Below are 24281 nucleotides of genomic sequence, written 5' to 3'. Positions count from 1 at the left end.
GTGTTGTATTCCTTTTCTTTTGAGACGGAGCTCGCTCTGTCGCCCAGGCCTGAGTGCAGTGGCGCCATCTCGGCTCACTGCAAGCTCTGCCTCCCGGGTTCAAGCAATTCTCCTGCCTCAGCCTCCTAGCTGGGACTACAGGCGCCCGCCACCACGCCCGACTAATTTGTATTTTTAGTAGAGACGGGGGTTTCGCCATGTTTGCCAGGCTGGTCTCGAACTCCTGACCTCAGGTGATCCGCCCGCCTCGGCCTCCCGAAGTGTTGGGATTACAGGCGTGAGTCACCGCGCCCGGCCTCTATTCCTTTCCGTATGGAAATGAGGTAAATGAGGTTCACTCATTTGCATGAACCTAACGCCCGCCCTCCCTCCACTCGGATCGCTGGCGTGAACCCAGCGGCCCGTGCTCTCCGTGTATCCCCGGATCGAGGCGCACGCGTTGTTGCAAAGTCCCGCCCTTAGGGATTAGAAAGTGCCTTTGCGTTTCGTTTTGTTTTGCAACAATTCAGGTGTGCGGGATCGCAGCCCTGGTCCAGGCTCTAGTCTTCCCGCCCTCTCGCTTTCTTGGGCCTCCGGGCGCCTCAAAGGTAAAACTAGGCCATTTGAAGCCTGCGAAGCGAAGGGCAGTCGGTCTTCCGGCCTAGCGGGCTTGGCTGGGCTGGGTCGGCGGACCCCTGGGCTGGCGGCGGGAGCAGAGTATCGGGCGGCGTTTAGGTGGGGTTCGGGCTGGGGGACCTGGGACAACCGCGGGCTTCGCTCCTCCCCGGACGGGGCGGGACGGGACGGGGAAGTCCCGCCCAGCAGGCGCCGGCCCCGGGCCGCCCCGAGGGCTGCGCCCGCCTCCTTCCTGCCTCGGCAACCCCGGGCCCTGAGGGCAGGCCCCAACCGCGGAGGAGCAGGAGAGGGCAGATGCTGGCGGGCCATGCCCTGGTCGTCCCGCGCCGCCCTCCTTCGGGACCTGGTCCTGGGCGTGCTGGGAACCGCCGCCTTCCTGCTCGACCTGGGCGCCGACCTGTGGACCGCCGTCCAGTATGCGCTCGGCGGCCGCTACCTGTGGGCGGCGCTGGTGCTGGCGCTGATGGGCCTGGGCTCGGTGGCGCTGCAGCTCTTCAGCTGGCTCTGGCTACGCGCTGACCCCGCCGGCCTGCACGGGTCGCAGCCCCCGCGCCGCTGCCTGGCGCTGCTGCATCTCCTGCAGCTGGGTTACCTGTACAGGTGAGTGCTTCGCCCCGGGAGGGGAGGAGTGTCGGAGCCCAGCACCTCCGTCAGCTGGGTCACCTGTGCAGGTGACACGCCATATGCCGGGAAGGGGACTGGGAGAGGGAAGCAAGTCCTGTGGGCGCCTGGCCTACAGGTGAGCGTGCAGCCATTTACGGAAAGGGAATCCCGGTAGACTGCCTTCATCCCAGCCCTAGCGTTCCTGGCACAGGTGAAGAAACTGAGGCCTAGGGAAGAAAGGGAGGCGCATGGGCCTTGAAGTCGGACCTCTCTGGGATCCGTTTCTGGCTTTGCCCCCTCTCGCCTCACTGCTGCATTTCTCTGAGCCTCAGTTTCCTCCTCCACAGAAAGGAGGTAGTCGCCCTGAGACAGCTGTGACGGGCAGGCCTGTTGTGAGGAGTGAGCGAAAGAGTGAGAAAGCGCCTCGCACAGTGCCTGGCCTGTAATGGCAGGGGCTGCGGACTCCGTTCAGCACCCCGTGTTTCAGCATGGGCAGGGCCCTGGGAAGTCACTGGCCTCTCAGTGGGGCTGTTTGGTTGCTGTTCCCATTGGGATGGGGATAGCGCCTGCCTGTTTGGTGAAGATGCAGTGAAATGACACCTGTCCACTGCCCTGGCCCGGAGTGAGCACTCAGCAACCTCAGCTCGCTTCTTGATGACCTGGGCCTCCCTGGGAGTTTGAGCAGCCCTGACCCCACGACAGCGCTTGTCCCTCACAAAGGCCGCCTCTCACCCTGTCTGCCTGGTTGTATTCTTCCCCCTGAAACTTGGCTTCCCACCCTAGACCCGGCAAGAGCGCAGAGATGGCCTCTGACTCATCCATGCCCGTGGAGCCAGCCAGGGCTGGGCACAGGCTGGGTCCTGGAAAATGTGTGTGGATTCTGCTCGTTTTTGGACCTGGTGGAGCCTCGTAGAGATGGGGAAACAAACCCAGGGCTCAGAGGCATGCGATGAAGCCAGGGCAGAGGGTGGTGTGGGTTGGGATGGGGTGGCCGGGGCCAGGATCCGCTCTTGAATCCGTTTTTACAAACTCTTGAGCTCTTGCCTTGACAAAGCTGCACGGGGTCTCCAGGAGTGGAGGAGAGGGGCCTTGAATGTGGCAGTTTTGCCTGAGGGATCGTAGAGACATCAGAAAACCCCGGGTGGGCGTGAAGGGGTGCAGTTGTGAAGTCCTGGGCAGGCCTCCACGAGCCGTGAATCTGTAACTACCTCATGCATCTTTGTGGCCAGTATTTCTGCTGAGCTTGAGTCAGACAGACTGTACTAGCTTTGGCTTTGGAAACGGGTCTCTGTTCCTGCCTGTGAATTGGCCGAGGCAGGGGCCCCTGCCAGGTCACTGGGGGACCATAGGCAAAGACTCCTGCTGAGGGAGAACCCCAGCCCAGCCTGCCTGCTCCTCAGTGTGTCCTTGGGTCCTTCCAGGGGAAGTCACAGTACCTGTCTGGTGAATGAGCTTGTGATGAGTGAACGGGGTTCCCTCCCAATAGGCAACCGAGAGCAAAGTTCTGGGTGGAGGGTCCTTCGTGCATCCTCCACTTACTCTTCATGCCAGTGGGCACCCCAGGCCTGTCTGTCCAACCTCTGGACTCTCTTAACTCTGCCCCAATCTCCATCCTTAACCACTCAGGGCCGGCCTCATTTTTTTTTTTTTTTTTTTTTTGAGACGGAGTCTCACTCTATCGCCCAGGCTGGAGTGCAGTGGCGCGATCTCGACTCACTGCAAATTCCGCCTCCCAGGTTCGTGCCATTCTCCTGCCTCAGCCTCCCGAGTAGCTGGGACTACAGGCACCTCTCACCACGCCCAGCTAATTTTTTGTATTTTTAGTAGAGACGGGGTTTCACCGTGTTAGCCAGGATGGTCTCGATCTCCTGACCTTGTGATCTGCCCCCCTCAGCCTCCCAAAGTGCTGGGATTACAGGCGTGAGCCACCGCGCCCGGCCAGGGCCAGCCTCTTAAATGGGATCCCTCCTTCCAATCTAACCCTCCTCCAGCCCTTCCCCAGTGTGGCCGGGGCAAGGCAGAGTCTGATTCCATCTGGCCTGTGCCCAGAAGTGCCCAAGAAGCAAATGTCCTCTTGCCCACAGGACCCCAGGAGATCTTGGGCACACTAAAGTTTGAGAACTACTGCCTCAGGCAACTTTATAGCATGCCTTTCCAATTCAGGTTTGGATCCAAATCCTCATTGCAGTACTTATTAGCTGCTTATAATTTTTTGTTTGTTTTTTAAAAAGAGGCAGGGTCTGGTCAGGCTTGGTGGCTCATGCCTGTAATCCTAGCAGTCTGGGAGGCTGAGGTGGGCGGATCACTTGAGGTCAGGAGTTCGAGACCAGCCTGCTGAATATGGCAAAAGCTCATCTCTACAAAAATTAGCCAGGTGTGGTGGCGCATGCCTGTAATCCCAGCATCCCAGCTACTCCGGAGGCTGAGGCAGGAGAATCGCTTGAACCTGGGAGGTGGAGGTTGCAGTGAGCTGAGTTTGTGCCACTGCACCCTAGCCTGGGTGACAGGCGACAGATGCAGACTCTGTCTCCAAAAAGAAGAAAAAAAAAGAGAGGCAGAGTCTCTGTTGCCTGGGCTGGAGTGCAGTGGCACAATCAATCATGGCTCACAGTGGCCTTGAACTCCTGGGCTCAAGCTGTCCTCCTGTGTCAGCCTCCTGAGTAGCTTGGACTACAGGCTTGTACCACCACGCCCAACTAATTAAAAAAATTCTTTGTAGAGATGGGGCTTGCTGTGTTGCCCAGGGTAGTCTCAAACTCCTGGCCTCCAGTGATCCTCTTGCCTTGGCCCGTCAAAGTGTTGGGATTACAGGCGTGAGCCACTGCACCCAGACCTTACTAGCTTCTTGATCCTGTTTCCCCATCTGTAAAATGGGCTTTTGTGAGAAGGAAACAGGACAAGGTTTGTGCTGAGCTTGGGACAGTGCTTAGCCAGCAGGAGTGGAAGGTGTATTGATCCCCATTTTTGTTTTTTTTTTTTTTTTGAGACGGAGTCTTGTTCTGTCACCAGGCTGGAGTACAGTGGCGCAATCTCGGCTCACTGTAACCTCCGCCTCGAAGGTTCAAGAGATTCTCCTGCCTCAGCCCCCTGAGTAGCTGGGACTACAGGCGTGCACCACCACACCCAGCTAATTTTTTGTATTTTCAGTAGAGACGAGGCTTCACCGTGTTAGCCAGGATGGTCTCGATCTCCTGACCTCGTGATCATCCCACCTCAGCCTCCCAAAGTGCTGGGATTACAGGCATGAGCCACCGCGCCCGGCCTCGATCCTCATTTGACAGACGAAACGAGTTCAGTGAGGTTAGGACATTGCCGAAGGTCCCATAGCACGGATGTGAGGAGCCAGGTTGGAGCCTGCGTCCACTCATTAGGTGGGTGGGAGGCTGAGGAATTCACAGGACACTAACCTGGCCCTCTGGGCATGTGTGTGTGCTGCCTAGGTGCGTGCAGGAGCTGCGGCAGGGGCTGCTGGTGTGGCAGCAGGAGGCGCCCTCCGAGTTTGACTTGGCCTACGCCGACTTCCTCTCCCTGGACGTCAGCATGCTGCGGCTCTTCGAGACCTTCCTGGAGACGGCGCCACAGCTCACGCTGGTGCTGGCCATCATGCTGCAGAGCGGCCGGGCCGAGTACTACCAGTGTGAGTGACGGCCTGTGGCTGCCCCTGTGTCGTGGCTTGGGCGGGGGCGGGGTCTCTGTCAAATGTCCGAACTGTTTTTATTCTTTTATAAAGGCTGCTTAGAAAACAGGAGAACAAGGCCGGGCGCGGTGGCTCACGCTTGTAATCCCAGCACTTTGGGAGGCCGAGGCGGGCGGATCACGAGGTCAGGAGATCGAGACCACGGTGAAACCCCGTCTCTACTAAAAATACAAAAAATGAGCCGGGCGTGGTGGCGGACGCCTGCAGTCCCAGCTACTAGGGAGGCTGAGGCAGGAGAATGGCATGAACCCGGGAGGCGGAGCTTGCAGTGAGCCGAGATTGCGCCACTGCACTCCAGCCTGGGCGACAGAGCCAGACTCCGTCTCAGAAAAAAAAAAAAGAAAACAGGAGAACAGGCTTTAGTCAGGCAGATCTGGCTTGTAACCTAAAGTCACTCTACAGCTGTTTGAGTTTGGACAAATGCCTTGACCTCTCTGAGTATGTTTGTTCTCATCTGAAAAATGGGCTTAAATCCTCCTGCCTCATAAGGTTGATGAAAGGATTAAATGAGATGATGCAAAGAAAGCCCATTTCCTGGTACATAAGTTCCTGGTACAGAGTCTCACTCTGTCATCGCCCGTAGTGGAGTACAGCGGCCTGATCATGGCTCACTGTAGCCTCGACCTCCCAGGCTCAAGTGATCCTCCTGTCTCAGCCTCCTGAGTAGCTGGGACTACAGGCGTGTATCACCATGTGGCTAATTTTTCTTTCTTTTTTTTTTTTTTTGTAAAGACGAAGTCCCACTTTGTTACCCAGGCTGGTCTTGAACTCCTGAGCTCAAGTAACCTCCTGCCTCAGCCTCCTAAGATGCTGGGATTACAGGCGTCGGCCACCGTGCCTGGCCTACAAGTCTTAATTGTAATTTTTATAATTTTGAAGATAATGAAGTGTGTAAGGTGCCTGAGACAGCATAGGTAACTTTTTAGTTAAGAAACAATTTAATGCGTTGGGAGGCCAAGGTGCACAGGTCGCTTGAGGCCAGAGTTGGAGACCATCCTGGGTAGCATCGTGAGACCTCAGCTCTTCAAAATTTTAAAAAAGAAACAAGAAACAATATATTGAATGCCTTCTTCCAGTCAGGTTTTCATTGTGCATCTCTTCTGTGCCTGTTACTGTGCTGGGGACACAGCAGTGAACAAGATGAACCCAGCCCCTGCCCTGCCAGGATGATAGACTAAAACAAGTAGCTACGGCTGAGTGACTGGAAAAGGGAGAGGCAGGTAGCAGAGGCTCACGGGGCCCCCTAAGCACGGGTGAAGTTTATAATGGGGAGCTTTGGGAGGGTTTCTGCCCATAAAAGGAAAGTGACTTGCCCATTTTCACAGACCCAGACAGTGGCCAAGCTAAAGAGGGCCCCCACCCACATCCGATGCAGGGTCCAAGCCTTCCCTTTTGCCTTCCTCCGCCGCTACCATAAATGCCACAGCCTCTCAAGGAACCAGTCCTCACTCTACCGTCACTCGCTGTATGACCCGGAGAGCCTTCCTGTGGAAGATGGAGGTTGGACTTGATCTCCAAGGGCCCTTTCGTCTTGCTAGTCTGAGTCTGTATATTGATGGAAAAAACAGTAATAGTGGCTGTCACAGTCGAGTGCGTCTGAGTCTGTATATTGATGGAAAAAACAATAATAGCGGCTGTCACAGTCGAGTGCCAGCTACTAGCCAGGCCCTGTGGGAAGCGCTTACAGTCATCATTGCTCATGTTCACAGCAGCCCTGTAGGTTTGTGCTATATTGATCTCCATTTTTAAAGAGGTGCAGAAAGGTGAGTGACTTGCCCTGGGTTACTGGGCACTCACTGGGCACATGTTTTTGTCTGTTGAGGGTTGGGGGTGTCTAGAACCAGGGCCAAGTGCAGACAGTCTGCACTGCGAGTGTGGCAGGGGGTAAGGGGGCGAGACAGATTTTCCCTACTTTTTATTTAGCAAACATCTCTTTCGCTGCTGTTATGTGCCAGGTACTGGGCTGCTGGGGGATCCCAAGTGAGCAGAGTCTGTTTTCTACCCTTGAGGAGCTCAGAGATAAGGAAATAGATAATTACTGTGTGATGAGACTCCAGACAGAGGTGGGTGGCATGGTACAGGGATACCTGACACAGCTGAGTGGGTGGTGTGGGGTCAGGGTGGGTAATTCCAGGGGCTCTTCAAGCTGGGGCCTGCGGGGTAATGGAGGAGTAGGCCGGGGAAGTGGGGCATGTGCTTCTGGCAACTTAACAGCCTGGGCAGAGCTTGTCAAGGTCACGGAAGGTGGCATGCTGGCTGAACTGGAAGAACATCAGCCCTGCTGAGACCTGGGCGAGGCTAATGGGCACAGATCTGTTTCCAGGCTAGGAGTGGGTTCTGGGCGCCTAATAGGTTCCTAGTAAACATCTGTCGAATGACTGTGGTGGACGGGGACAGGGGAAGCAGCAGTCAGGAGACGTGCCAGTGCCACTTCCATCCCTCCCTGGAGGCCCTTGTGCTTCTGTTCCAGGATTGGCAACCAGGAGGTGGGATAGGACCTCTGTTGTAAACTTCTGGATCTTGGAAAATCAAGATTAGGGGTCAGTCCGATGGCCTCTGGTCTGGGAGGGGAGGGGAGTGGGGAGACCTTCTGTCCACACAGCAGGGACATGTCTCCTGGCCCTGAGGGCAGCTTTAGCCGGAGCCTGTTGCCACCTCTTGGGATTTTCTACTCCCTTTTTGAGACTAAGAAAGAGGGAACTGAGACTTGATTTTCAGACACAAGAAAGGCTTGTGTTCTTCCCAGAAAGAAAGGGTTATGGGGCCCTGGAAGATACCCAGGGTGCAGCCAAGGCCCGGGGTGCTGAGTGCTGGGTGGGCCACAAGTCACATCCTTTCATCTTTGACAAATACCACCCGGATAGCACCTACGCAGCAAAGCACTGTGGTGAGGGGCAGGCTCTATATTAGGAGTCATAGCTTTGTTTTTGGTTATGGGAACTCACTGGGTCTTCTCCAGCTGCAGATTTGCCTTCAACAAACGAGGGATTCTAATACCTACCCCAGGGTTGCTGGGAGGACCCCCACGGTACCTGCGACCCCTGGGGAGTGCCAAGCAGGCTGGCCCCAGGACTCACTGTTCCCTTCTACTCTTTGCAGGGGTTGGCATCTGCACGTCCTTCCTGGGCATCTCGTGGGCACTGCTCGACTACCACCGGGCCTTGCGTACCTGCCTCCCCTCCAAGCCCCTCCTGGGCCTGGGCTCCTCTGTGATCTACTTCCTGTGGAACCTGCTGCTGCTGTGGCCCCGAGTCCTGGCTGTGGCCCTGTTCTCAGCCCTCTTCCCCAGTTATGTGGCCCTGCACTTCCTGGGCCTGTGGCTGGTACTGCTGCTCTGGGTCTGGCTTCAGGGCACAGACTTCATGCCGGACCCCAGCTCCGAGTGGCTGTACCGGGTGACTGTGGCCACCATCCTCTATTTCTCCTGGTTCAACGTGGCTGAGGGCCGCACTCGAGGCCGGGCCATCATCCACTTCGCCTTCCTCCTGAGTGACAGCATTCTCCTGGTGGCCACCTGGGTGACTCATAGCTCCTGGCTGCCCAGCGGGATTCCACTGCAGCTGTGGCTGCCTGTGGGAGGCGGCTGCTTCTTTCTGGGCCTGGTTCTGCGGCTTGTGTACTACCACTGGCTGCACCCTAAGTGCTGCTGGAAGCCCGACCCTGACCAGGTAGACGGGGCCCGGAGTCTACTTTCTCCAGAGGGGTATCAGCTGCCTCAGAACAGGCGCATGACCCATTTAGCACAGAACTTTTTCCCCAAGGCTAAGGATGAGGCTGCTGCGCCAGTGAAGGGATAGGTGAACGGCGTCCTTTGAAGCAGGATCAGACCCAGCCGGCAGCGATGGAGAGTGACTCTGCTGGCAGAAGGCAGGCGAGGATAAGCTAACGACACGGCTGTGGCCTCTATGCACTCAGCAAGAGTGGGACGCCTGTGCTGGGCCGGGTAGCAGGGACGGTGCCGAGTGGGGCAGAGGCCTGCTTTCAAGGAGTTCACAGTGAACAAGATGAGGAGGGCTGGGCCCTGGAGGGTCAAGAGCTCCAGTTACGTACAAGACACTTTGGGAGGAAAGAAGACTACCTTTTCCCTCCTGCCATTGGTATGGCTGGTGCCCGCAAAACTTCCACCTCCCTCCCTGGCCACCTCTAAAATGACTGGTATAGGTGTTGCCCCACCCCTTAGCTCCCCTATCCTGGGCTAGGAGGCCACAGGGGCTGTCCTCTAGAATTCTTCCTCCCCTCCCCCACACCATTCATTCAGTTCATGAAACAAATCTTTGCCAAGAGCAGTTTATGTGCCAGGAACGTCATTCTGTCCTTGCAACCTGGAACAAGACCAGCTACCACCCTAGCTTCCTCCCCTACTTGCACCAACCAGTCCCGGGTTAGATCTCAAATGCTGGAAGCCAGGGATGCCCAACTCAGGGTGGCCCCAGTCAGAACCTCTGGGATCTCAGTGAAGCTGGCCTGGCCTCTGCCCCTGTTCTCAAGGGGCTGCTTTTCAACCAAGAGCCTTGTGAGCCTGGTCTGAGCCTTGCACAGCCACTGAGTACTTTTTATGCCTTAGCCAGTGTACCTCCTACCTCAGTCTATGTGAGAGGAAGAGAATGTGTGTCCCTGTGGGTCTCTGCAAGTGACAGACGTGTTGTTTTCAACAGTATTATTAGGTTATGATTAAAGCCTCATGAAATCCTCCAACCTAGTCTGTGTCATCAAACGAAATCTCCTATGGAATTCAGAGCCTGAACTAGAAGAGGTCAGGGACATAAAATCTACCTCTCAAAATCAGTCAAGGTCCACGAAGAGAGAGAGGGCTGGCTCAGGTGGGGCTTCTCAACCTCCTGTTTGAAGTTTCAGGAGCTGGTGAGCCAGCGTGGGGTTGACAGCTCAGCTGGAGATCAGAATCCAGATCTGGGCTGACTTAGTGAATCCTGTTCAACACCAGCTCTGCTGCTGGTCCCAGCAGGAGTGGCCACAGACACATTTAGGGCCAAGAAGTGAATATAGTTGCCTGGTGAAGAAAGGTCTTTTTGCTGGGAGCTCTGAGAGGGTAAGTGATGAGGTGCCTTAGGGGATGTGGATGTGGTGGGTGATGGTGCTGGGAAAGTGGAACCTTTTGCTGTTCTAGGAGGTCCATGGTTTGGAGAAACAAGGGACAGAAAAGTCACTTGAGCTAGAGAAGAAAAGGTTCCAGTCACCGCTGTGATGGGATCCAGGATCGTCTCAGCTCTGTTACTGTTCTGGTGGAGACACAAAAACCAGGGTAAGTAAAACATTTAGTGTATCAGATAGTGTTAAGTGCTAAAAGAAAAAGGGAAAGGGATAGGGAGAGAGAGTAGGTATTTGTGTGTTGGGGGTGGGAATTACAACTTTGTATAGAATGGCTGGGGAAGGCCTTCCTGCAAAACCGGTAAGCTGGTTAGCAGTGGCTTGGGTGTGGCCTATAAATGTCATGAGAAGGAGCAGAACCTGGAGTCACTGGTAGCTTGAACCACTGTGGCAGAAGGAATGATGCAAACAGAATTCCACTGGATGAAGAAGCACTTGTAACCGCTCTATTGGCCTGGAGCTAAAGATGACTCAGAGATGAAGGGTGGGGGCAGGGAGAGGATCTGGGAAGATGATGCTGGTGACGTTTACACACAAGCAATTGTTAGAGGCAGAAAGGATCCTGCAGATCGTCCTGTCTAGTGATTTTCAGGCTTTTGAATATTGTGTACCTATAAAATGGCCAACATGGTTGCAACTTAATTTTAACAAAAAAGGGCATTAAAAACTACCACCATTTGGCTGGGCATGGTGGCCCATGCCCGTAATCCCAGTACTTTGGGAGGCCAAGGCGAGTGGATCACCTGAGGTCGGGAGATCGCAACCAGCCTGACCAACATAGAGAAACCCCATCTCTACTAAAAATACGAAATTAGCCAGGCGTGGTGGCACATGCCTGTAATCCCAGCTACTCGGGAGGCTGAGGCAGGAGAATCGCTTGAACCCGGGAGGCAGAGGGTGCAGTGAGCCAAGATCGTGCCATTGCACTCCAGCCTGGGCAACAAAAGCAAAACTCCACCTCAAAACAAAACAAAAAACTACCACCATTTATTTTCATCATCTCATAAAAGGATATACCAATCTTAGAACAAAGACCATTCTTCTAATTGAATACATGTAAACATACACACACACCTGAAACTGCAGGAAGAGATGGAGATGTTTATCTACTCTGCTTGGAAATCAATGCCTCTAATATTTGTACTTATAACCGAGTAGGGATATAGCAGCTAACGGGTTTGCTTCAACTAATGTGCACCTAATGAAGAAAACATTTAATAACTAGAATAGGCAACTTCCTTTTTTCTCGAGAATTTTTGGAAAAATACATCTTATAGTCTGACATGTATGGTACTTGGAAGCTAGAACCCAATTCTGATTTCCTTCATTGGACTAAAAGGCAGAAAGGCTTTGTGACTGTTTTCCAGACCAGAGAGATACAGCCAGACCCAAATCAGAGAAATGAAATGAGAAAAAGTAGTTGATGTGACATGAAATCAGGGCAAATCAAATGAGGTTTGATACCAGTTTGTCAGTTTTATCGCTTTTGTGGTTTAGGTGCAGCGGTACTGATTTCTCTCCTTAATGAATTTCAGCACATTTGGCAACGAATGAAATCTTTTCTCACTCCAGTTCTAAACTTTAAAAGCAATATATTTTAGAAGCAATACATTCTCCCATGCAAATTATTTTAAAATATTTTCCCATGTATATTTATACCAAATGGTTTGTTTTTATTTTTTTGGTGAAATGACCCAGTTACTGAAAGGGTGACATCTTTCTAGTGAACTCTTTAGAATTTTTATGAAGCCATAATTAGGACCCCACACAGCTGGGCAACTGTGCTGCTCCTATTCAGAAAAGACACAGGAGCAAACTATAGAAAATAAAAACTTTATTTTTTTCAAGTTTATAAGATAGTTCCCATTACATATAACATTATGGTCACGGATTCTACAGCCACAAATGCCCGCAGTCACATAAATATATCCAATCCGATCAACGCCTTTTCCTGCTAACAGAGGCACCTGAAGTTCAGAGGGAGAGTCGCATTTTGAGTAGAAGTCGTCCTTAATGGGAGGGCTCCTGTCAGTGCATTAGGAACTAGCCAAGGAGCCTTGCTTGCCAGAGCTGTCTGACTCAGAGGAGAGGAAGGGACAGATGGCCTGCTGACTGGGGCTGAGGCAGAACTAGATTTTCTCTCTTGTGGTTTAAGATATTTTAGAATCTCAGAATTCAGATCCTATAGCGTGAATATCTGGGGAGTTCTAACTTCTGGATGAAAAAGGAAACCAATTTAGTGGTAAGAAATAGAAGCCGGCTTAAGAGGGACCCTAACCGCCTCCTTGAGGAGTAAGGAGTCAGAGGAAGACCCTAAGCTCACCACTCCTTGGCCCAGACCATTGCTGTACCCCATACTCCTCTCCCCTGTGGTTCAGTGACACTGACAACCATTCAAGGTAGTAAACATCTAGAAGCTCCACATGCTGCAGCTAGAGTTTGCCAATCAGATTCTATTTGGAACTTTAAAGCTGAGTTTGTGTAAACTGCGAACAAACTGTGGCATCAGTCTCTTGGGACAACTCACTAGCTTTACAGGAGACAGGAACACCCCAAATCAAACAAAAGCCCAGACAGGCATCTAAATCTGGAGCAGGTGTCCATTCTTCTGGACACTACCAGCTGCCCCAGGGGCAATGGACAGGGTGACGCTAAGGCACAGTCAGTTTTACATTCGAAAATCAAGCCACCTCCTCAACCCCAAGACACACCTCACTCCAGATCTACTGCTAGAGAGAGCCCTCACTGTGACATTGCAGACCCATCTTGTAGAACCCACAGTGCCTGGCCAGGCACGGTGGCTCATGCCTGTAATCCCAGCATTTTGGGAGGCCGAGGCGAGCAGATCACCTGAGGTCAGGAGTTTGAGAACAGCCTGGTCAACATGGTGAAACCCCATCTCTACTAAAAATACAAAAATTAGCCAGGCGTGGTGGTGGGTGCCTGTAATCTCAGCTAATCAGGAGGCTGAGGTAGGAGAATCGCTTGAACCTGGGAGGTGGAGGTTGCAGTGAGCCGAGATCATGCCACTGCACTCCAGCCTGGGCGACACAGCGAGACTCCATCTCAAAAAAAAAAAAAAAAAAAAAAAAAAGAGAACCCACCATGCCCAGCTAGGGAAGGACGCATCATTTGGCTGATTTCATGAGGACTCTACTGAAGAGGGCCTCCCCCTTGATGAATGGACCCACAGTGTCCTTTGGTCCTCAGCTTCCAACAGCTCTCAATCCTACCCACTTATTTTCCTTTCCAGATTTTTGTGTTGGGGTGGAGAAAAAGGCAGGGTAATTACAGAGAGCACTGTGTTCCCTGGACAATTCATTTTGGCAAAGAGCCAAGAAGCTCCTGTTTTCTCTCTTCCATTTAAATGAGGGTGGCAACAACCAGGAATGAGCAGAGACTGCTCTGCTCAACCTCCTTACCTTTCTTGGCCAAGTTCAAGTGCCTTTTGGAAAGAGCTAAGCTAGGAAGTCAGAGTAAGAGGAAAAAAGCCACTGATAAAAGTGAGTTCAAGTTATATTCTAAAATAAAGAGCTCCCAAAAGGGTGGAGAGGGAAGTATCTGTGTGTGTGTGCTTGTGTGCATGGTGGGGGTACCACTCCACAGCCTCAGAAACCTGAAGCGCAGCACAACAGCCGTGGCCTTTGTCCAGGACAAAAACCTAACAGCTATACTGCATAAGGGGAGGGTTTGAGGCCTCAGAGTAAAACCTAGAGCTTCCTAACATCAACCATCAAACAAGGCAGAGCAGCATCTAGGCAACTATGCTGAATACAGACCAAGGGAAGGCCTACCTCACACTACATCTCCCTCCTCCCAACCCCACAGGAAACGAGGCCAAAGAGGCAGCTAAGTAAAGGAGCACTGACTTCAGCTACAGCAAAAACTTACTCCTTAAAATCGTGAGTCATGAGCACTTTTCAATGAGTTCTAAAGAAATGTGTATACCAGCCTCTCTCTCTTGCTATCTGGGTGGCCTGGCATTGGAAGGAGTCTTGCCTCTTTGTGCTGCAACATGTCTGGAAATGGGTATGCAGAGTCTCTGGCGACAAGCAATTATAGCTGGGGTTGGTCAACAATGCCTCCTTCTGCGGACCAATCCTGCATCTCAATCTGAGGTGCTTGTATCATCTCTCTGTGCAGCCTGGGAGAGGCTGAACTTCCTCAGCTCTAGGGAATTTTATCCTGCTTGAGCAGATGCCCAAATTGCTCTTGGAGGGATGGGGCATCCAACAATCATGGCTGGGCTAGAAGGCTGTGACTAGTGCCTGGGCACCCACCAATCTGCCCAGAGGTCGAGAGATGCTCCTGCATTTGGCCCAGGATTAAGTTTGGGCCATGAAGTAGGGAATGATGCAGTACTCTCATTTAAATCAGGAAAGTCTGGCTGGGCGCAGTGGCTCATGCCTACAATCCCAACACTTTGAGAGGCCAAGGTGGGAGGATCGCTTGAGGCCAGGTGTTCAAGACCAGCCTTGGCAACGATGTGAAACCCTGTCTGTACCTCCCCTCCCCCAACAATCAGCAAAGTCTTTCTGGTTTCCTACTTTAGAATGGGATTTGAGAAGCAGGGTTTTCCATGGGAAAATTTAAATACAGCAATCTGCTCTTCAGTTTCAGGCAGAGATCTGGGTAAATATATACCTGCGACATCCTTCATATGGCTTAGGGCTTCCACAAAGGAAGTCAAATACATTGGCAGTTTTGGCCAAAATGTAGTTATAAGCATGTTTTTAGATTTGATTTGAATTCTTGGGTCTAATACCCGGGGACTGGCCAGAGCTGCCTGGAGGTGGACATGAGGTGCAGAGGGCAGTAAAGGGGTAAGAACCTAGCATTATGATGACTAAGAAGGAAGAAGCTGCAGGGGCGAGCATCTGATGGGAAATGGGTGCTTCTCTGCAGGAAGAATAGGTAGAACCTTTCGGTCTCAAGAGCCAAAGAAGCCGAAATTCGTAAGACGCTTTAGTTCCTTCTCTCCAGTTTGGAAGCTAAGCCTCCTGGGATACAGTCTGAATAAGAGTCAAGCTGAAGGAGTTTTTAGGGTTGTGCCATTTGACTAAAGGGAAAAGGGACTGGAAAGAAGACTAAGGCTTCTAGATGGGAAATGCCAAAGTTTACAGTTACTCAGTGTCCGGTGCCCCACAGTTCACCAGCTAGGAGATGAAGGACAGGAACGGAATCATCCTAGAGAGCCGACCACTGGAGCAGCTACAGAGGTGCTACTGCCACGGAGAGGTATTTTAGATATTTCAATTCTTATTTTCAAAACTTTAAACACCCTTTTCTTGCTAGAAAATGAAAGTGGGGGAAACCTGTGTCAAAGATCAGACCCTTACCTATAAAAATAACATACACATTCGCTGGAAATAAGTGAGATTCTAAGCTACAGAGACCAAGACTGCAAGAGATGTTATCATAAAAGTCTGCTGCATTTATCTGATCACCACAAGTTATCAGTAATTCTCAATCTGGTCATGGACTAAGAGTGCAACTCTGCCCCAGGAATTTCCTTTTCTTTTTCATTTTTTGAAAACAAAAAACAAAAAACAAAACACAGAAAAATTAAAAGCACTGTAGCTGCAGTGAGTCCACTGTTCTCTCTATCCAACTGTCCCTGCTTCTGTATGGAGATGAACACGGGGCTGCAGCTCACTCTTAGCAAAAATTGCAGCTGTTGGTTCTGATTGTGTTCTCGCCAGCATTCCATGGATAAAGACAGACAGAGAGAGGGAGAGAGGGAGGGAAGGGAGGGAGAGAGGGAGGGAGAGACGGAGGGGGGAGAGAGAGAGACAGAGACAGAGACACAGAGGGAGACAGACAGAGAAAGTTCTCAGTTGGTTCCAGTCTCCAGCTCCCTTCAGGAGTGAAAAGGAGCTCAAGGGGAAGGCTCCTCATTCCAGTTCTTAGAGAAAATCAAGCTCTAAAGCCTGGTGAAGGGATACTAGGTCTCCGTGGTTTGTGATCCTCCAGAAAGGCATGTTGTGCTGGAAGAGAGTGGGAATAGCTGGTTAATCCAACTTTTTCTGAGAGCTTATATTAAATATTTGCCCATAATCTTTCCTCAACACACCTCTCCCCAAGGTACATGGTAACCCTATCTATCCCTGCCTCATAGGGCTGTTATAATGATCAAATAATCATATGATAAGGGCCTTGTACATTGCACACTTTATAAATGTGAGAAATTTTAAATAGGTTTCAGTGGTACTTTGTGCTTTTGAGAGATTACCTGTTCTAGCTATTATTTTGAAGACAGGGTCTTGCTGTGTCACCCAGGCTGGAGTGCAGTGCTGTGATTATAGCTTACTGTGGCCTTGAACCCCTGGGCTCAGGCAATCCTCTTACCCCAGCATCCTGAGTAGCTGGAACTACAGGCATTCCAGTTATCATATAAGGTCTTAAGGATCAAATAAAATGGCCCAGGTGAAAAATTAGTATTTGATATAAGATTATATTGTCTTGTGGATGGTCAATTTCTTGTAAGTTTCAGAACTACAAGACCTAAATCTTTTTTTTTTTTTTTTTTTTGAGATGGAGTCTCGCTCTGTCGCCCAGGCTGGAGTGCAGTGGCGCGATCTTGGCTCACTGCAAGCTCTGCCTCCCGCGTTCACGCCATTCTCCTGCCTCCGCCTCCCTAGTAGCGGGACTACAAGCGCCTGCCACCACACCCGGCTAATTTTTTTGTATTTTTAGTAGAGATGGGGTTTCACGGTGTTAGCCACGATGGTCTCGATCTCCTGACCTCGTGATTTGCCCACCTCGGCCTCCCAAAGTGCTGGGATTACAGGCGTGAGCCACCGCGCCCGGCCTACAAGACCTAAATCTTATCTATATCCAAGATGGAGAATGTACAGATCTGGGAAATAATAATCCCATTATATTATGTAGTCAAAATCATGTCCAGAATACTGTGTGCTGTTCTGGAGGCCATATTTTACTTTTTATTTTATTTTGAGACAGGCTCTCATTCTGTCACCTAGGCTGGAGTGTAGTGGTATGAACATGGCTCACTGCAGCCTTGACCTCCTGAGCTCAAGCGATCCTCCCACCTCAGCCTCCCAAGTAGCTGGGACTAAAGGCATGTGCCACTACGCCTGGCTAATTCTTTATTTTTTGTAGAGATGAAGCCTCACTATATTGTCCAGGCTGGTCTTGAACTCCTGGGCTCAAGCAATCCTCCCACCTTGGCCTCCCAAAGTTCTAGGGATTACAGGCATGAGCCACTGTGCCTGGAGGCCATATATATTTTTTTTTTTTTTTTGAGACAGAGTCTCACTCTGTCACCCAGGCTGGAGTGCAGTGGCACAATCTCAGCTCACTGCAAGCTCCGCCTCCCAGGTTCATGCCATTCTCCTGCCTCAGCCTCCCGAGTAGCTGGGACTACAGGCACCCGCCACGACGCCCGGCTAATTTTTTATATTTTTAGTAGAGACGGGGTTTCACCGTGTTAGCCAGGATGGTCTTGATCTCCTGACCTCATGATCGGCCCATCTCGGCCTCCCAAAGTGCTGGGATTACAGGCGTGAGCCACCGTGCCCGGCCGATATTTTTAAATTAAATTAAATTAATTTTTTATATTTTTTGAGACAGAGTCTCACTCTTTTGCCCAGGCTTGGGTGCAGTGGTGCTGTCTCAGCTCACTGCAACCTCCACTCCCAGGTTTAAGTGATTCTCATGTGGAGGCCATATTTTAAAGGAGGGCTTTGATAAACCCAAGTGTTGGAAACCATGTTCTATGAAGCTGAGGAGATTAACTTTCCTAACATCTAGTTGAAACTGGTTCCAAGTTACTCAGAATATTGAGGTCCTAGAACACAGTTATTTTGGCATATACCCTAGTTGTTTTTCAAGCCAGCTGCTCACACATAGTATTTAAAAGGCTATTAACATACAGAAGAGGAAACCGACTTGTTATGTTCAAGAATGCCAGACTAGAGGCCAGGTGCAGTGGCTCATGCCTGCAATCCCAGCACTTTGGGAGGCTGAGGTGGGCGGATCACCTGACGTCAGGAGTTTGAGACCAGCCCGGCCAACATGGCAAAACCCTGTCTCTACTAAAAATACAAAATTAGCTGGGAGTGGTGTGGTGTGCACCTGTAGTCCCAGCTACTTGGGAGGCTGAGGCATGAGAATTGCTTGAACCCAGGGGGCAGAGGCTGCAGTGAGCCAAGATCATGCCACTGCACTCCAGCCTGGGCGATGGAGTGAGACTCCATCTCAAAAACAAAACACAACAAAAAAAAGAATGCCAGACTAGTATGTGAAGGTAGAGAAATTTTTGCCCAGTGGAAGGGGGAACACCCTAACAGCTTGGTTGACCCCACGGTGGAACAGGCTACTGGGAACCAGTGTCCTCATCCTTGGGCATATTCAAGCAAGGACTAGAGAGACTTCTGTCAGAAAGGCTGCAGAAAAGATCCTTCACAGAGTATAGGTTGAATTGGATGAAGTGCTAAGGCATTTTCCAATGAGTATATACTTTTTTGGTTTGTTTTTTTTTGAGACAGGGTCTTGCTCTGTTGCCCAGGCTGGAGTGCAGTGGCACGATCTCCGCTCACTGCAACCTCCGCCTTCAGGGTTCAAGCAATTCTTGTGCCTCAGCCTCCTGAGTAGCTGGGATTACAGGAGTGCACCACTATGCCCGGATAATTTTTATATTTTTAGTACAGATGGGATTTCACCATGTTGGCCAGGCTAGTCTCGAACTCCTGACCTCAGGTGATTTGCCTGCCTCGGCCTCCCCAAGTGCTAGGATTACAGGCATGAGCCACAGTGCCCAGCCTCAATGGATGTATTCTATTGTAGACGATTAAAGACTCCTTCTTCCTTCCTTCCTTCCCTCCCTCTCTCTCTCTTTCTTTCTTTCTCTTTCTCCCCCTGTGGCCCGACCTGCAATCTACTCGGCTTGCTGCTGCCCCGCACCGCGAGCTGCCTGGGACTGCCGGCGCGCGCCACCGCCGCTGCCTGCTTTTTCGCCATTGGCTGCAGGCGCGGTTTCGCCATGTTGGCCACGCTGCTCTCCAGCTCCTAGCCCCGAGTGCTCTGCCCACCACGGCCTCCCAGGGTGCTGGGACTGCAGACGGAGTCTCGCTCACTCGGTGCTCGCTATTGCCCGGACTGGAGTGCAGTGGCGTGGTCTTGGCTCACGGCAGCCTCTGCCTCCCAGCCGCCTGCCTTGGCCTACCAGGGTGCTGGGATTGCAGCCCGTGCCGGGCCGCCGCCCCGTCTGGGAGGTGGGGAGCATCTCTGCTCGGCCGCCCCTCTGCCCATCCTCCCCATCTGGGAAGTGAGGAGAGCCTCTGCCCGGCCACCCATCGTCTGGGAGGTGAGGAGCGCCTCTGCCCGGCCACCCATCGTCTGGGAAGTGAGGAGCGCCTCTGCCCGGCCGCCCCGTCGGGGAAGAAGTGAGGAGCGCCTCTGCCCGGCCGCCCCGTCTGGGAAGTGAGGAGCGCCTCTGCCCGGCCACCCATCGTCTGGGAAGTGAGGAGCGCCTCTGCCCGGCCACCCCGTCTGGGAAGTGAGGAGCGCCTCTGCCCGGCCACCCATCGTCTGGGAAGAAGTGAGGAGCGCCTCTGCCAGGCCGCCCCGTCTGGGAAGAAGTGAGGAGTGCCTCTGCCCGGCCGCCCCGTCTGGGAAGAAGTGAGGAGCGCCTCTGCCCGGCCGCCCCGTCTGGGAAGAAGTGAGGAGCGCCTCTGCCCGGCCGCCCCGTCTGGGAAGAAGTGAGGAGCGCCTCTGCCCGGCCGCCCCGTCTGGGAAGAAGTGAGGAGCGCCTCTGCCCGGCCACCCATCGTCTGGGAAGTGAGGAGCGCCTCTGCCCGGCCGCCCCGTCTGGGAAGTGAGCGCCTCTGCCCGGCCGCCCCTTCCGGGAAGAGGTGAGGAGCGCCTCTGCCCGGCCGCCCCGTCCGGGAAGAGGTGAGGAGCGCCTCTGCCCGGCCGCCCCGTCCGGGAAGAGGTGAGGAGCGCCTCTGCCCGGCCGCCCCGTCCGGGAAGAGGTGAGGAGCGCCTCTGCCCGGCCGCCGCGTCCGGGAAGAGGTGAGGAGCGCCTCTGCCTGGCCACCTATCGTCTGGGAAGTGAGGAGCGCCTCTGCCAGGCCGCCCCGTCTGCGAAGAAGTGAGGAGCGCCTCTGCCCGGCCGCCCCGTCTGGGAAGAAGTGAGGAGCGCCTCTGCCCGGCCGCCCCGTCTGGGAAGAAGTGAGCGCCTCTGCCCGGCCGCCCCGTCTGGGAAGAAGTGAGGAGCGCCTCTGCCCGGCCGCCCCGTCCGGGAAGTGAGGAGCGCCTCTGCCCGGCCGCCCCGTCCGGGAAGTGAGGAGCGCCTCTGCCCGGCCGCCCCGTCCGGGAAGTGAGGAGCGCCTCTGCCCGGCCGCCCCGTCTGGGAAGTGAGGAGCGCCTCTGCCCGGCCACCCATCGTCTGGAAGTGAGGAGCGCCTCTGCCCGGCCGCCCCGTCCGGGAAGAGGGGAGGAGCGCCTCTACCCGGCCGCCCCGTCTGGGAAGTGAGGAGCGCCTCTGCCCAGCCACCCATTGTCTGGGAAGTGAGGAGCGCCTCTGCCCGGCCACCCCGTCTGGGAAGTGAGGAGCGCCTCTGCCCGGCCGCCCCGTTGGGGAAGAGGTGAGGAGCGCCTCTGCCGGGCCGCCCCGTCTGGGAAGTGAGGAGCGCCTCTGCCCGGCCGCCTCTTCCGGGAAGAAGTGAGGAGCGCCTCTGCCCGGCCGCCCCTTCCGGGAAGAAGTGAGGAGCGCCTCTGCCCGGCCGCCCCGTCCCGGAAGAAGTGAGGAGCGCCTCTGCCCGGCCACCTATCGTCTGGGAAGTGAGGAGCACCTCTGCCCGGCCACCCATCGTCTGGAAGTGAGGAGCGCCTCTGCCCGGCCACCCATCGTCTGGGAAGTGAGGAGCGCCTCTGCCCGGCCGCCCCGTCGGGGAGGAGGTGAGGAGCGCCTCTGCCCGTCCGCCCCGTCCGGGAAGAGGTGAGGAGCGCCTCTGCCCGGCCGCCCCGTCCGGGAAGAGGTGAGGAGCGCCTCTGCCCGGCCGCCCCGTCTGGGAAGTGAGGAGCGCCTCTGCCCGGCGCCCCGTCCGGGAAGAGGTGAGGAGCGCCTCTGCCCGGCCGCCCCATCTGGGAAGTGAGGAGCGCCTCTGCCCGGCCGCCCTGTCTGGGAAGAAGTGAGGAGCACCTCTGCCCGGCCACCCATCGTCTGGGAAGTGAGGAGTGCCTCTGCCCGGCCGCCCCGTCTGGGAAGTGAGGAGCGCCTCTGCCCGGCCACCCCATCTGGGAAGTGAGGAGCGCCTCTGCCCGGCCACCCATCATCTGGGAAGTGAGGAGCGCCTCTGCCCGGCCACCCATCGTCTGGAAGTGAGGAGCGCCTCTGCCCGGCCGCCCCGTCCGGGAAGAGGTGAGGAGCGCCTCTGCCCGGCCACCCCGTCCGGGAAGAGGTGAGGAGCGCCTCTGCCCGGCCACCCCGTCTGGGAAGTGAGGAGCGCCTCTGCCCGGCCGCCCCGTCTGGGAAGTGAGGAGCGCCTCTGCCCGGCCACCCCGTCTGGGAAGAAGTGAGGAGTGCCTCTGCCCGGCCACCCCGTCTGGGAAGAAGTGAGGAGTGCCTCTGCCCGGCCACCCCGTCTGGGAAGAAGTGAGGAGCGCCTCTGCCCGGCCGCCCCGTCTGGGAAGTGAGGAGCGCCTCTGCCCGGCCGCCCCGTCCGGGAAGAAGTGAGGAGCGCCTCTGCCCGGCCGCCCCGTCTGGGAAGAAGTCAGGAGCGCCTCTGACCGGCCACCCCGTCTGGGAAGTGAGGAGCGCCTCTTCCCAGCCACCCATTGTCTGGGAAGTGAGGAGCGCCTCTGCCCGGCCACCCATCGTCTGGGAAGTGAGGAGCACCTCTGCCCGACCGCCCCGTCTGGGATGTGGGGAGCGCCTCTGCCCGACCGCCCCGTCTGGGGTGTCTACCACGGAGGCCAGAAGTAATGTGGGGGCTGGACGTGGTGGCTCACGCCTGTGGTCCCGGCACTCTGGGGGGCCGAGGTGGGTTGATCACTTCAGGCTGGGAGTTCGAGACCAGCCTGGCCAATATGGCGAAACATATGAAAAATACAACAGACAAACCAACCAACCAACTCAGTGACAACAGAACAGGACTACCCTGGAGTCATACTCTTAAGTTTTTCTATTTTCCTCCCTTTCTGATCCTTTATCCCACTTTCTTTTTCTTCCTCTTCCTTCTCCTCCTTCTTTGTCAAATAGAGGATTGAGCTATTATCACTGATCCATATAAAGTCCCTCTCTCATTTATTTTAATTCCCACCCCCCATTTCTATTCCCCGACTTCCCATGTGCAACCTTCCTAATATGTTTGATATGCATCTTTTTGTTTGTATGTATTTTTAGAAAATGTTTGTTTTGTGTGCAAAAAAAAATTAATAAAAAAAAAAAGACATTATTAGCTCAGAGTTACCAACTCTGCTGATGACTTGAGTTGTTCTTTCTCTCCCCCATACCCTTCTTCAGACCAGGAAACATTGATGCCTACACCCACTAGTGTCTTTCCCAAAGAGGGCAACAAGAAGCACTTTAGAATCAAAGCTTCATAACATATGTGAAAAAATAAGGATCCCTGAATTGCTACATAAAGTGGCAAATGAAAACATGAGATAATTAATAATGCCAACTGATTACCAATCTCATAATTTATTATAGTTGCCCAGGTTTCTACTTAACTGGAGTATCAGGGCAGTTGGTTCTAGCTGGCAACCCAGTGCCTCCATGTCTAAGAAACAGAGGTGCTGGAAGAAAATAAATTGGGGTAGGGAGGGAAAGAACTTCTACAGATCCATTTAGCAGCTGAGGATACTCAAAGAGGATAATTGTTCAAAGTCACATAGCTGATACACAGATGATGGGATTTTAAGTTCTATAGCCAAGGCTCTTTCATCTGTTGTTTCCTATATTAAGAAGGGGTGACCTGGGCCGGGCGCGGTGGCTCAAACCTGTAATCCCAGCACTTTTGGAGGCTGAGGCAGGCGGATCACAAGGTCAGGAGTTCGAGACCAGCCTGGCCAATATGGGAAACCCCATCTTTACTAAAAATATAAAAATTAGTTGGGCACGGTGGTGGGTGCCTGTAGTCCCAGCCACTTGGGAGGCTGAGGAAGGAGAATTGCTTGAATCCAGGAGGTGGAGGCTGCAGTGAGATGAGATTATGCCACTGCACTCCAGCCTGGGAGATAGAGTGAGACTCCGTCTCAAAAAAGAAAAAAAAAAGGAAAAAAGAAGGGATGACCTGAAGTTGGGACCTGTATAGTGGTGGGGTTAACATCAGAACAATCTTTCCAGGGCTCAAAGGCAGGAAAGAAAGACTTTCTCTATAGAAACAGCTATTGGTTGTACTGTCTGAGAACTTGAAGCATGGAAAAGAAAGAATGATTAGCCTTTTTGCAGTCAAGTCTGATGCTTCAGAAGGCACTGTCTTTGAAGATGGAAGATGGGGCACATCTTAGGTTTAATGATGGGATCCCTGTAGAAGGGCTTAAAGATTTTAAGATTGTTGAGTGACAGGAGGAAGAGGAAGGGATGGATCTAAAAACTTAAGAGGAAAAACTCCATCTGGAGATAAAAAAGACCCTCTTTTTCTTTAAAGAAAAATGGGAGCGGAAGAAAGAGAAAATACTATAAATGCGTAATAGATTGCTAAGATTTTGTAGTTTTTCCCATTTTTCTAATTACTTGATGTACAACCACATAGACTATTTTTCTTTACCATGGTTACCTGTTTGGCTGCAATTTCTTCATCTCGTCCATCTCCAATCACCACATATGTGACTTTCTTTCCAAACCTTGACACAATTCTCTCAAAGCAGCTCTCCTTACCTGATGAGAAAAAGAAATTTCCTGTTAGAATACTCTTCTCTTCTTTTCAAAACCAAAGAGGGCTGCTGCTAGGTTAACCTGCCTGTGCTTAGGTGGACTAAGTGACAGCCCATGTAGTTTGCTTGCTCGGGAGTAGGGATGGGAGCTGGAGATCCAGTAGACCCTCTGCCCAAAGAATGTGAAGTTGTGCCATTAAAACAACTTGGCCGGGCACGGTGGCTCATGCCTGTAATCCCAGCACTTTGGGAGACCAAGGCGGGTGGATCACCTGAGGTCGGGAATTTGAGACCAGCCTGACCAACATGGAGAAACCCCGTCTCTACTAAAAAACAAAATTAGCTGGGCGTGGTGGTGCATGCCTGTAATCTCAGCTACTGGGGAGGCTGAGGCAGGAGAATCACTTGAACCCGG

At 53.2% G+C, this 24281-nt stretch overlaps 2 protein-coding genes and 1 long non-coding RNA gene across 9 annotated transcripts in view; 1 reads left to right on the top strand and 2 right to left on the bottom strand.

Moving 5' to 3' along the window:
- LOC134735618 (uncharacterized) overlaps window positions 1-24281 on the bottom strand; it is a 290658-nt gene that overhangs the window by 183200 nt on the left and 83177 nt on the right. The gene's annotated exons all lie outside the window — the stretch shown is intronic.
- On the top strand, window positions 246-9610 carry XKR8 (XK related 8). Its single transcript, XM_055261354.2, has 3 exons — window positions 246-1215; window positions 4659-4855; window positions 8015-9610. The coding sequence occupies exons 1-3, from the start codon at window positions 923-925 to the stop codon at window positions 8710-8712; spliced, it is 1188 nt and encodes a 395-aa protein (XP_055117329.1). The 5' UTR covers window positions 246-922; the 3' UTR covers window positions 8713-9610.
- The window catches only part of EYA3 (EYA transcriptional coactivator and phosphatase 3), a 121709-nt gene continuing 109266 nt past the window's right edge, over window positions 11839-24281 (bottom strand). For 5 of the 7 annotated variants that reach the window (XM_055261313.2, XM_063631444.1, XM_063631445.1 and 2 more), the window contains 2 exons: window positions 23770-23870; window positions 11839-16008 (listed from right to left, as the gene is read on the bottom strand). In XM_055261313.2, the coding sequence (XP_055117288.1) occupies window positions 15928-16008; window positions 23770-23870 (182 nt within the window). In that variant the 3' untranslated portion in view covers window positions 11839-15927. Of the gene's footprint in view, window positions 16009-22672; window positions 22787-23769; window positions 23871-24281 lie in introns of those variants that run through there. The other 2 variants (XM_055261310.2, XM_055261315.2) reach the window with 1 other exon arrangement.

This window comes from Symphalangus syndactylus, chromosome 22 (assembly GCF_028878055.3).
Source record: "Symphalangus syndactylus isolate Jambi chromosome 22, NHGRI_mSymSyn1-v2.1_pri, whole genome shotgun sequence".
NCBI lineage: Eukaryota > Metazoa > Chordata > Mammalia > Primates > Hylobatidae > Symphalangus > Symphalangus syndactylus.
The sequence above is the reverse complement of the archived record's forward strand: the minus strand, read 5'-3'. Positions and strand labels throughout refer to the sequence as shown.